The sequence below is a fragment of the Silene latifolia genome, chromosome Y (genome assembly GCF_048544455.1).
Source record: "Silene latifolia isolate original U9 population chromosome Y, ASM4854445v1, whole genome shotgun sequence".
Lineage (NCBI taxonomy): Eukaryota > Viridiplantae > Streptophyta > Magnoliopsida > Caryophyllales > Caryophyllaceae > Silene > Silene latifolia.
Window position 1 is genome coordinate 137,193,693 of NC_133538.1, and position 14,123 is coordinate 137,207,815.

The window sequence follows — 14,123 nt, forward strand, 5'->3', positions numbered from 1 at the left end:
TGACAAAGAGTATAATACCCGACCAACATTGTTTATTTATGGAATTTTTTTATGTTGCCAAAGAGTATATTTTACTTATTATTGAGAAAGTCTTCTGCTATAACCAATTAAATAAGTAGAGATCCTCTTTTGTTTTATGTTTTACTCCGTAATTGTTTTACTACTCCCTCCGTCCCGGTCATTTGTTGTCCTTTGGTTTTGGCACAAAGACCAAGGAAAGGGTAGAGGGTCAATTACTAAATGACAAGTGGAATAAATTGAGTGGGAATGATCAAATTACTCATCAAATCCATTCTTAAAATAGAAAGGACAACAAATGACTGAGACACCCAAAAATGAAAAAGGACAACAAATGACCGGGACAGAGGGAGTACTATTTTGTCGTTCCGATCATGGTTGTTTTTTTCCTCACGATGTTAATCATGTTCTCATAGGTGATGATGCCTAGCAGCGGAGGTCATGATCAAGTACGGAGTGACGCCTAGCAGCGGAGGTCAATGATTGAGTAAGGAGAGCATATGCGATGAATCGGTTTTCTAAGGATGGTAGAGTTAGGGATGCTTATTTGGTGTTTTGTGAAATTCAGAGGAGAAATTTGCAGGCGACAGTCGTTAGTTTTAATACACTGATCAGTGGTTAGTTTAGAATAGGTCAAATTGAGAAGGGTTTTTGGTTGAAGGTTATGGAGGATGAGAAAATTGCTCCAGATATGTTCACTCTTATAGTATATTGATCAGTAAATTATGTAAGCTAAGGATGCCAGGTTAGAAGATGTTAATCGGTTGTTTGATGAGATGTGCGAAAGAGAGTTGGTTCCGAATGATGTTGTTTACACTACTTTGATGCACACACTCTGCATGTTTAATTTGTAGTGTTAATCTTTTAATAAGATGAATTGCAAACGTGAAACGTGTCCCGGGGGCCCTAATATCAATGTGACCATCTTAATAAGTTACGTTATTGTTCGAAAAGTACACTCCAATCATATCTACAAATTACAATAAAAAGAGTATGCTTTAATTTTATTTCTATTTTGATTCAACATCTTTCTAATCTTTGTATGCTTAATAACCATCAAATATCAAACGTATACTTTCTTTTATGTATATTGATTACTCTGGAGAGAAAATATAAATGAGATTAATAATTGTAATATAATCATGTAAAAGATTGAATGGGAAAGAAATTTCGAATAGACAATTAATTAAGAAATATCTTACAATATTATCATCCACTGAAACAATAAATACTTGCTAGAACCTAACTTTGTGTGGAAAAACCTTTTGATCGTAACTAAAGTAAATAGTAATGCTAATATTTCAAAAAGAAATCGTGTACTTCTTATGTGTGAATAAAATGTGTTTCAGCCCAATATTTTAGAATCGCGTACCTCTAATACTTCTTTTTAAATATAGGAGGCACTTATCATTTTAATTTGGTTAATGTCTTACTCCAATCCAAAAAGAAAGTTTAATATATTAAAATGATAAGTGCCTTCTATGTATTCCTTCTTAAAGAAATTATGGCGCGGGTTCAATTCGCTTCGTTAATGTCAACAAACTAACTGTACTTTTTATAAATTGATTTTTAAATTAACACCAAGCTAAAACAAATAGGATAACTTTAAATTATACACGAAAGAACGTTACAATTAAGCCCGTGCGTCGCACGGGCATTAAATCTAGTATATATATAAAAGAGGCTTTTTTCAGAGACTCCAAGTTTTTTGAAACACTCTAATTATAATAATAATAATATTGATTTAAAAAAATAACAGAATTCGTAAATATTAATCTAAAAAGATAACTTTTGTTTCATGGAAACTTTATCTCTTCAAATAAAAAAATTATTGGGAATATTGATCTAAAAAAATAACAGAATAACTTTTCTTTCATAGAAACTTTATCTCTTAAAATAAAAAATATTATTATGATATATATATAAACAACCAATGAGTATATATAATTAAGGGGATTTAATGCGCCAGCCAATTCCTCAAACGAGCTATAAATAGCCTCTGCTTTCTCAGTAGGAAGGGAATATCAGCGGTTTACGCGTGTTCATACGTGAAGATAGCTAGGAATACTCCTTTTGTTAACGTATGGGCATATGTGAGGATAGCTAGCCATATTCCTACGGTTTGTGTGTGGATACATTCCTGCAGCTAGCATGTGAAAAATCTCAGTTAGACCGGATATAGAATGAAGCACTTGTCCTAAGTTTGGGGATAGAATTGAGGCATGTTGGGTCACGTACAGACGTATCTTAGCGATGGAACAAAGCTATCAGCAGGGCAGATAGCCCATTGAGTTAGAGATTGAGTTTTATTTATATATCATGAAATCATGCTCGATAAGATTACACTTGTGGAGAATGAGGAATGGGAATTACGGAATAGCAAACCAAAATTATCGGAATACATAGAGTTACATTAAGTACGGCCCCCTTCTGTTAATACTAATGCAAGTGTGTCAAGATTTGCATGTTAGTTGGCCAGATATTGGGAACAACTGCTTTCTTTCTAAATAGCCTTGAGAGGAAAAACAAAACTTTAGATGTTTGAAATAGATTTTGGATCGTTGAGAGAAGCTGAGAAAGTCTCTTGCTGTGTTGTTTGGTTTTCCATGCTAATATCTTCTCCAGAGATTTAAAAATAAATGGTGTTAGAACTGCGGAAGTTGGTAAAGTGATTTTTCGAATGATAAATAGCAAAACTATAAAGTTTAAGACGTGTAAAATTGAAACGAGCTGAATTTAGTGGAATTGAATTGAATGAAGTCGAGATAAGCTGAACTGAACTGAGCTGAGTTGAACTGAATAGAGCTGAACTAAACTCAAGTGAGCTGAAAATAAGTCAGAATTAACTGAATCATAAATTGTAGCAAAAAAACAAAATAGAAATTTGTGCAATTATATAAATGATTTTAAGTCCATTGCAAGACGTATGTTATTTGATATTTAATCATACTAATCAAGTTGAGGTTTAATCACTAGGGATTTGATTATAGAACAAACATCCGAATAACTTAATAAATAAATTAATGTCCAGTAGAAGGATAGGAAATTATGAACAACGGAAAGAAACAAGAATAATAATAAGCAAATTAAATGTGCGTGGGAGAAGGATAAGACAATGACACGAGACAATACAAATACGATAGTTGCTGCTACCCAAAACAGTAAATCTCCTGATAAACCGTCTCTGACTACATTAATAAGAGACAACCAATAAATAAACTAAAAACTAACTAAAATGATAAAAGATAATAATTAAATAAAAATAATAATAAGAGATAACCAATAAAATAAACTAAAAATTAAAAGATAAAAATTAAAATTAAAAATAAAAATAATAACTATCTATCATGAAAATTAATGAAAAACTGTCTCTCTTAGAAATTTATGGAAAAGTATAAAGGGTATAACGTGTACAACAATGCGAGCTTTGGGTATTAGTTTGGTGATTTATCTCTTTTTAATATTATATAGAGTAATATATCTAATCTCAATCTCAAGGAGTATATATCTTTTCATTATTTTTCACTTTCTATTTTTATCGGGTTAATATAGTGTGGAAACACGAAATGCACAATCTCATTTGCGTACGGAGCACTATAATTTCCGCAAGTTTAAATATTTCTACGAATATATGAGTACACGAGAATAAAATTTTAGTACACCTCCTAATAATACTCCATACAACATCCCTCCAATTTTTTATGATCTTCCCCCTTTCTCTTTTCAAACAAGTTTGATTATCTTTCATCTTTTCTTTTTTTATAAGTTTCATTCATTTTTTATTACAATACTTTATTTTTTCTTTTTTCCTCTCTTATTTTTTGTGCCAAAAAAAAGGAGGAAGATAATAAGAAATTGGAGAAAGTACAATATTAATATTACAAAGTACATTATACATAATTTTGAAGTCATTAGTTACTTACACCAATATAATTACATTTTCACAAATTCACTTTAAAAAAAACAATTTTTAGTAACCGTGCAACGCACGGGCACTAAATCTAATTATCTATATACATGGAATATGGTGAGGATTATCTGAAGATAATTCTAGAGCATTTGACTTCGCTTATGATAAGTCGTTAATTTAACTATATTTAATATACTTATTCCTCATATTTTTACACTGGTTTCCGTCATTTTTGGCATGATTTGTATGGTATATTCCTCCTTTGCGGTTTACTACTACTTTGTTAAATTATTAGAAGGAAGGTAGTTTTTATGCTGAAGTTTGATGATGTAGAAATGCCGCTCGAGAAATGGGTCAAACCCGAGGCGCCACAAATACTACTATACAACCAGTTGTATAATAAGTATTGTACAACCATATACATTAATCCGAGCTTATGTGTAATTTTTCTGAGTTTTATAAGAGTTTATTTTTTTATGTTTAAGTGTGTGAGTTCAAAAACTTTACAGCATAGCTCAGATTCTTTTAAACAAAACTCAAAAATTTTAATACACAGCTCGAATTCTAAACCGTACAACTATATACAACTGGTTGTATAATCTACTAATTGCCGAGGCGCGATGTTTGAAGCTCATGTGGAATAATTGAGTGTGGCTGAATGAATCGCGGTCCAAGCAAATGAAATCAAGTAAATGGGTCGTTATGACCCTATCCAACTTAGTGGGCTTTTATAGCATATAATTAGAAAATAAACCAAGTCAGGGGAGAACGTAATGAGACTATTAGTACTAGTTTTAGGTTTTAATTTGTTGGGACTTGGTTTCAAAACGTTCAGACGATGGTTATGCTTGACCTATTTGTCCTCCGTTCTAGATATTTTCTCAATCTTATCTTTATAAAAGCAAAAGACAATACTCATCAGAGAGCGCGCCACGTCATAAATACATCTTTTTTTTTTTTTTTTGAGAAAATCGAGATTATGGTGTGACCCATGTGTGTGCAACGTATTTAATTTCTGAGATATCCGTCTTTCAAAGCATGCGCTTAAATCCGTCTCGCAACAAAATATATAAAGTCATCTTACGGAATACTTCTTCAAATTAATTTTATGATAGAATTGTATACATTCCGTGTTAAGAAAACGAATAACATTTACGCAAAATTAATTACAAAAGCGAGTTACCGTAATTGAATTACATAATTAGTAAACCAAAATTACACAATAAAATTACATAATTTAAAGGAAAAATTACAATTATATACGAATCGAAAATACATCGAGAATGAATTACAAAATGAATAACAAGTGTTTTTGTTCTTAATAATTTTACCTTGCGCAGTAAATATAATGAAAACATGATTTTTTAAAAATACAGCATACGAGATTTTTTTTTTAAAATATCAATAATGACGAGAAATGTAATAGGAATATAAAACTCGGCATCTGAAGTACCAGCCACGCACACCGAAATTGGTGGGTGACAATGATAGCAAACCGAGTTAATATAGACTTTAGCAAACAGTAAACGCTATTTTTAATTTTTTTTTTTTACTCCACAAAATAAACAAATAAATTTTCATTTAAATTACAAGTGATTTAAAAATTATATTAAATTCTTTTTAATAATCACGATAAAAAAAATTATATTAAAAATTATATTAAATTAAGTTAATATAGACTTCAGCAAACAGTAAAAAAATTTAATCACGATACGAAAAGTCGACACACTTAAAAATATGTTGTTTTTTAAAAAAGTAATCCTCTCAGATCTGTATAGAAAGTCGTTCATCACCGAGGATTATGTACTTGGAGCAAAAATTCTGGCAATTTAACTATCAGCCTCGCACTCCGAATTCGGAAGATGGCAATGATAGACTACCGAGTAATTTCTACTTCTACAAGTACGAATGTTAGGCATCATTATTATCATCATAATAAATACACTTGGACCGTCCACCCTTCAAATCCGAAACTGCATTAAATTAAAATAATCAGCATATTCTGAAATTAGGGCATATATGCAGTTAAATATGGACTGGCAGTATGTACAGCAGTTTCAAAGAAGTGGGGTTCATGGGTAATGGAAGTAGTGGGGGAGTTAGTGTTTACAAGAGGTTATATTTTACTATATATAGGATTGCAAACCTTGAGAATGTCACAAACTCAATATTGCAAATTCAATCAAAAACTTGAGATTATGGCACACATCCAGAGTATTCCAATTTCGAGCATCACCAAAGAAACAGCAAGGACGGAACAACTAACTGTTCGGGTTATGAGATTGTGGTACAGAAAGTCTGAGACAAATCCCAAGGAAGTGAAAGGTGTAGAACTCATCCTAATTGATGAAAATGTAAGTCTCCCTTTTCCCCTTTTCCTGTGTCATTTTTCAAATTATTGTCACAAGGTATTAACAAATATGAATGAATGCAGGGAGACACAATTCAGGCATCAATCAACCAGAGGCTGACTCGCCTTTTCTTAGAGCACCTTAATGAAGGGAGCACATACAAAAACAGAAGGTTCAGTGTATCATCAAACCGTGTGGGACTTGACATGGCAACAATTCACCCGTGTAAGATTTGGTTCGAGTACAGCACTAGGGTGGTACCCATTCCAAATGTAGATATTCCTCTTTCTACCCATGCTTTCTACACTTTCAATGAGGTCGTGTTTGGAGCAATGCCAAATAGACTTTATATTGGTAAGCAACAATGGCCTACAATTAATTTTTCATGTATGCACCTTAAATGTTAACTAACAAGTGAAAAATTATGTCAGACGTAATTGGAAGGTTGGAGCACATTTATCCAATAAGAGAGAGCAATGGCAAGAGAAGGAGGACTATTGTTTTGGACAATCATCTGTAAGTTGACTATATTCTATAAACAAAATGCCAAACTTTAAACCATTACAAAATAATCATTACAAACCGTTTTTTCAGGAACCAAAACTTGTGCTGCTCATTGTTTGGGGACTATGTTCAAAAATTTCAGAAATCGAGCAAGAGTTCATTAACAAACCAAAGCCAACGTTGGTTATGCTATTCGTAAAACGTTCTGTCTATGAAGGTCTAAATTCTGGTCATTTTAATACCATTTTCAGCATTACAAACACTTTGATTACATACAAAATTTAAGAAAAAATAGTTGGAAAATAATTGTCTCATTATTTTTTACTATGCAGGGGAAGTTAGCATAACATCAACTTGGGGTGCAACAAATATTTTGGTTAATCCAGAAATGAACGAGGTGAAAGTGTTCAACAATAGGTATGGCATCTAAATCCGTTTTATGTGATATTATTGTCTTTAGTGAAATAGTAGGTGCAGTAATTTTTATTGACCAGAAAACGCACATGAAAACTCCAGAAATCGTCCACAAAATGAAGCAGTCGATAACAGTTAAAAAAAAATTGAAATATACAGTCCAAATAGAATACAGAAACAGTTTGAGTTTAAAATTTTTTTAAACAGTAAAATTTCAGCTTAAATTAATTAAGCCACTTTTCTTACCAGTTTTCCAGATGATGATGAACCCGTCTTTGGGGCTCCAGAAACTGTTGGGTACCATCCTCCAATCCTCGCAAGTGCAAACATCAAAACACTATCAGAGATACCAAATTTAACCAAAGGAGGTGTAACACCCCCATACTCCAAGTGCCTTACCAGGACCACTCAGGTATAAGGATACTACCATCTCGGTTGCCCGAGGTACTGAATATCATAAGACAATAAAGAAACGTACTTTTAAAGTAATTATAGATTAAGTGATTACATGTTCAAACCAAAACTAATAAAAAGAATTACAAGGTTCTCGTACGGTCTACAGCTAAAACTATCAAAGCTACTAGACTTCGTCGACACGGCGGAAGACTTCTAACCGCCATGTGATGACTCATCCCGGCTATCCCATACGCGTCATATCACACCGCTCAATAATCGCTCACCACCCCGAATGGATCACCACAGTTTTTAAAACATTTAAACGGGTTAGTACTAATCACACAATTCAATACATATATCAACAATAAGATAAAACAGACAATTTGAATGTCACATACACACACACACACACACCACCAACTCCCATCGTCTCAATATCGATCGTCCACCTTTGGACTACCCACTGCAAGTGGAGGACCGCAGCCTGTTCCCACCTAAGCCCCGCTCATCATACCGAGCGATAACCCCGTCCCATTAATGTGCACATCCCCTTCCGTGGCGGGTTCCACGAAGGGCGAAACTAGGGCGTGAAGTCACTCCCGCAAGTGACCCCACTCACCGAGAACGCATCTCGAGAGCCATAGACAATCAATCACAATCACAATCACAAGTAGTCACAATCAATTACTATATCAAACAATCAATCTCAACACATCAACAATCATCCCATTATGGGACTAATACCGAGTAGGAAATCCTACCTGGAAAGCACAACACGCAGACGGTATCTACAATTTGTATCAAAACGGCTCCTCTACGAATTCTCCTCCTATCATACAAACACATAAAGACTACACATCACAAACTACACACCAAAACCCCAATTCCTAAATTAGGGTTTAACCAATCTTAACAAAACATTATAAAAACTATATTAAAAGCTTACCCTCGACGCAAGGAACTCAACGGTACGAATAACGACAAGAACCGACCGATCGAACGCCGGAATTGCTAAGAATGCGATTAGGAAGATGAAGTGGTCGCTTTCTCTCTTAAAAGGGTTTTAGGTTTTGTAAAAGTGATTTAAAACAATGACGACTATGTTTAAATACCTTAATCGCATAATTAACAAAACCCGAGAAAACTCCCCGTAAAACCTGACACTCGATCGAGTACCCAAGGTACTCGATCGAGTACCCCCTTACTCGATCGAGTGCCTGACTACTCGATCGAGTACCCAACAGTCGAAACTATTCTAAAACGCAACTTACCCTTACTCGACAGAGTAAGGCCTACTCGATAGAGTACCCCAAGACTTATAAATACGGAGTATTACAGTCTTCCCTCCTTAAAAGGAACTTCGTCCCCGAAGTTCAACCCATACATAAAAACAACCATACAGACTCGACCAAGACACAACAACTTAGCTAAGGACTCAAGAACTCGACCGAACATAGAACATGAACTCTTAACACCCACTCCACCAACTATGTTTACTTCCACAACATGACTCACTATATCGTATCTACCACATATATATCTCTCACGACACCAACTCCATACATAACTAACTACCATCCCCTAATGCTGCTAGCTCCATAATATCATCAACTATCAAATCCAATACCAAGACACTCATAGACATCAAACGGAATGTTACATTCTACCACCCTTAAAAAAGAACTTCGTCCTCGAAGTTTACTCACACTCGTAACCTCATCATCCAACCGTCAACACTAGCGAAATATTCTCACACTCCTAAACATCACGCTACTACAAGCACGGTCATGACCTTTAATAAAATCACCCACAACACGAATCTTTTATTACCATATGTACAACCATCAAAATCTGTTTTATCGCATCCTACTCCTCTTAAGACAAATGTTACGTCCTCGTAACTCACTAATACCAAACCATATCTACATCTCATTACCCTCTGTACCACCACATGTCAAAGATAACCGTCTATAAACCAAACACTCACCATTTTTATATCCAAGGCTCCCATACATAAACATTTCCCATTCCTCAACTCATTCGGCAGCGCACCTAACCTATACCATAAACTCGTAGCAAATCACCATACCCACTCTTCATTATTACTGCCAAACAACATACCTCTCTATGTAAGGCACTTATCTCCCAGAAGCATAACTCACGATCCGCACTCGTTACGTACACGCACACTAGATCCTCAAGTTCTTTCTTTCATTACCGCAAAATTCATACACAACTTAACATGACACTAATTTCCCCAACACCCTACACTCACTGTCCCAACAAAAGATTATGAACTACCTGCCGCTTTCAGCTCATTACAACTCATGTTCCACGAATCATTTTCCATTACCATGTCTAACGATGTCTCATCTGAAAACAAGATCAAAATTACCGTAACAACCTCTCACAACCGTGTCCCATCAACAGATTATCACTATCCCATGACAACAACGAAACATATACAACTCTATTTCACATCATACTCTACCTCATTCCCAACTTAACCTGGTAAAGAAAACATGAATAAGCAAGACAACTGTCTATCAGCACAAACTAACACTCGCAGAGAGCAACATCAAACAAAACAACAATCTATGTATAACTGGTATGTACTTTCGAAACCCGAATCATAATCATCCCGCCTACTCCACCACAACCGGTGACGGCATCACAACACCGCCACCAACAGCCACACCGTAGTGCGAAAATACCCGCATCACAGCACTATGTACCGTGCCCGGATCACCACCCGAGGCACCACAACCACACCGATAGACATCACAACTGCATACAATTCCCATAAATACTGACTTAGCATAACTTCTCAGACAAGAAAAACTTACTCAAATCCACCTTATTAAATTACCACGCAACATATTATATGGATAAACAGATAAGCATCTCATGAACATCATCTCTACCATTTCCCGGGATACACATGTGTTATCAATACACATAAAATTATAACTAGCCATGTCAAATCAATCAAATTATTACCTTTTTGGATATCATTAAATTAAATTACCGTGTCCAACATATATATTACCGAACATTCATAAAACAATTTTATAATTATCATACCATACTACTTCTTGTGAGGTCAAAACCTCACACAAACATTTACACAAATCACAGACCCGTAATCACAACCAACTAGTCAATCCTGACCACGTAAGTCACCACTCGAAAAAGGTTACCTGCCGCCCGAGTTTAACTCATATGCCCCTCATAACATATTCCCCATTCGCACAACCATCACTTCTCGCCAAATATAATCGACCTTCACTATTCAACTAATAGCGTCCGCCTCATCTAACCACATCTTATACCCTCTCACAATCATACACAACAATCAGGTCCCTACCAAATCAACCTCTTTAGAATTGCTACCTTTCTAATATTCCATCACTCTTAGCCATTAGTGATAACACCACAATGCCGCCGCTGCTCGTATATCAAATCTCTTACACTCATATCAAAATAACATGGTTTTTCTACCATTTTTGGTTAACATTGCAAATAACGAACATCAAACCCATCCACAAAATTACCTCAACATTATTCCCAATGCTATCTTATTTGTATTGTCATCCAACTCTCCACCAAATATCTCGTATCGTGCCAATACTCCACCAACTTCTTACTCCCTTAATTCCTCGAAACTCATTACCAATCATGTTGCCCTGAAACTCCTATATAACCTTTAGCTAACATCCTCGTGATACCATCACATATTTCGATGATTTCTCATCTTTATGTCACATAGCTCCGGTGAACATTTTCCTCAGCTTACTTTTATCCTTCCTTTCTCTTTACACTCAATAATACCAATTAATAATTCAACTCCTTATTCCTTCTAGCTAACTCTTTAGAAATCTGGTTACCCCTTCGTTGCTCCAAAACTTAATTCTATTATTTTCTACCGACATCATCTCACTCTTTCTTCCCATGGATCTTCTCTTATTATGCTATCACTCATACTTGCCACTAATCTATCCATAGAACCAATGTTTAATGTTCAAACAATTGCATCTCCCTTTTTACATCTCTAGAAATCAGAATTCATTTAATACCGTTAATTACCCAAGGAACTCACACAGTAGTTTCATCTTTTAATAAACCTCCCAAACTCACTCACTGTCTATAAATACACCTCGCGACATGTCTCCACAAAGTTCACTATATATTACTCTTCTCAACCCCTTTAAACGAACTTTCACTACATAAATCCATAACCCACACGACTCCTAACCATTTCCTTCCATAACTCTTTACACATCTCAAGCTGCCACTATCCACATTCTTACTTTCAATCTTTTCATTCTCACGTTCATTATACTCACATCATCCCTTGCCTATATTCACTTATTTTTACATTACTCAACACACAATCATATCACTCATTCCGTCTCGCAAAACGTGCGCCATGCCTCAATAAACTATACCAATCTTCCTTTTCTTTTTCCACCATCTATCATAATCACTTATAATTCATGTCCTCCCCACCGAACTCATACTCATCATAGTGCCACTCTTTACAACATAAGATTGGGTAACTTACGCTTCAGGACCAACACATACGTAAAACAATGCATAAAGAAGTAATACAACACCTTTGAATTAAACATAATATGCAACGAATGTCAAAAGATAAACATATGACTCGAAACACGCATATGACTTGCACAGAGACCCCACTCGATCGAGTACGAGAACCTACTCGATCGAGTTGAGGCTACTCGATCGAGTGCCCAATCATGCTCGATCGAGTGCCCCGACTTAACCCAAAAGACCTTCGATCTCGACTTACTCGACCGAGTAGCCCGGCTACTCGATCGAGTGACCCCATACTCGATCGAGTGCCCGAGGTACTCGATCGAGTGCCCAAAAACACGATTCGGGTCAAAATAACGACAAGTACCCACTCGATCGAATCAAACCCACTCGATCGAGTCATGCAGACTCGTGAATACTACCCGAATGTTATCTCACATACCCTAACGTACTATGCATTCATTATTATTTCAACATTATGATTACAACTACGCATTCAAATCAGCGCGACTCCTCATACAATCAACAAAATAATCTACTTCGTGTTATCAAGTGCCACGTTATAAACAACCATCATGCTTTTCATCCAATTCGTTATATAAAACACATATCATTGAACCTCTATTCTTCATGTTACTACTCACCAAAAGCCAAACATTACCATCTATCATGCTCATATAACATTCAACTTTCAATCATGTATTACCCGCATGTTTTAAATTTTCATAACTTTTCATAACACAAACCACACCCATACACTACAAATCCTATTCCCATGTTGCTAATACAACAACATTACAAATCCACTTCATCACACATCATCATATACGAACTACTTTCTTTTTCTACCATATCATTCATCATTCTCATATACTTTTCCAACGATTCCAACCAACATGTAAGCCAACTATCATGCAACATGCTTTCAACAAACCATATACAGCACAATTAACATACACGTCGCACATATACACACGGACTCCACGTTCCCATACCATGTGACTGGCTTAAGTATCATGGGGCCAAGATTTTGAAGTGAGGGCGCCTACTCACCCAAAACCTAGCATCGTAGGGGCTCCCATTACACATACACCAGGTTCATTTTATTAGACTCCCTATGTTCATTATGTTCATTTGTTACAGTTCCAAAATCGTCGCTCTGATACCATTTTGTAACACCCCCATACTCCAAGTGCCTTACCAAGACCACTCAGGTATAAGGATACTACCATCTCGGTTGCCCGAGGTACTGAATATCATAAGACAATAAAGAAACGTACTTTTAAAGTAATTATAGATTAAGTGATTACATGTTCAAACCAAAACTAATAAAAAGAATTACAAGGTTCTCGTACGGTCTACGACTAAAACTATCAAAGCTACTAGACTTCGTCGACACGACGGAAGACTTCTAACCGCCATGTGATGACTCATCCCGGCTATCCCATACGCGTCATATCACACCGCTCAATAACTGCTCACCACCCCCGAATGGATCACCACAGTTTTTAAAACATTTAAACGGGGTTAGTACTAATCACACAATTCAATACATATATCAACAATAAGATAAACAGACAGCTGAACTGTCACACACACACACACACACACACACACCAACTCCCATCGTCTCAATACTGACTGTCCACTGGACCAGCCCTGCCAGTGGGGGACCGCAGCCGTTCCCACCTAAGCCCCGCTCATCATACCGAGCGATAACCCTGTCCCATTAATGTGCACATCCCCTTCCGTGGCGGGTTCCACGAAGGGCGAAACTAGGGCGTGAAGTCACTCCCGCAAGTGACCCCACTCACCGAGAACGCATCTCGAGAGCCATAGACAATCAATCACAATCACAATCAGTAGTCACAATCAATTACTATATCAAACAATCAATCTCAACACATCAACAATCATCCCATTATGGGACTAATACCGAGTAGGAAATCCTACCTGGAAAGCACAACACGCAG

General features: G+C 35.9%; 1 protein-coding gene across 1 annotated transcript; it reads left to right on the forward strand.

Annotated features, from left to right (window-relative positions):
• Positions 1-6,126: 6,126 nt before the first annotated feature.
• LOC141629016 (uncharacterized) lies at positions 6,127-7,213 on the forward strand. The gene is made up of 4 exons (XM_074442091.1): positions 6,127-6,282; positions 6,363-6,633; positions 6,926-7,000; positions 7,116-7,213. Exons 1-4 carry the CDS (start codon positions 6,127-6,129, stop codon positions 7,211-7,213), a joined length of 600 nt encoding a protein of 199 aa, XP_074298192.1.
• Positions 7,214-14,123: the final 6,910 nt, after the last annotated feature.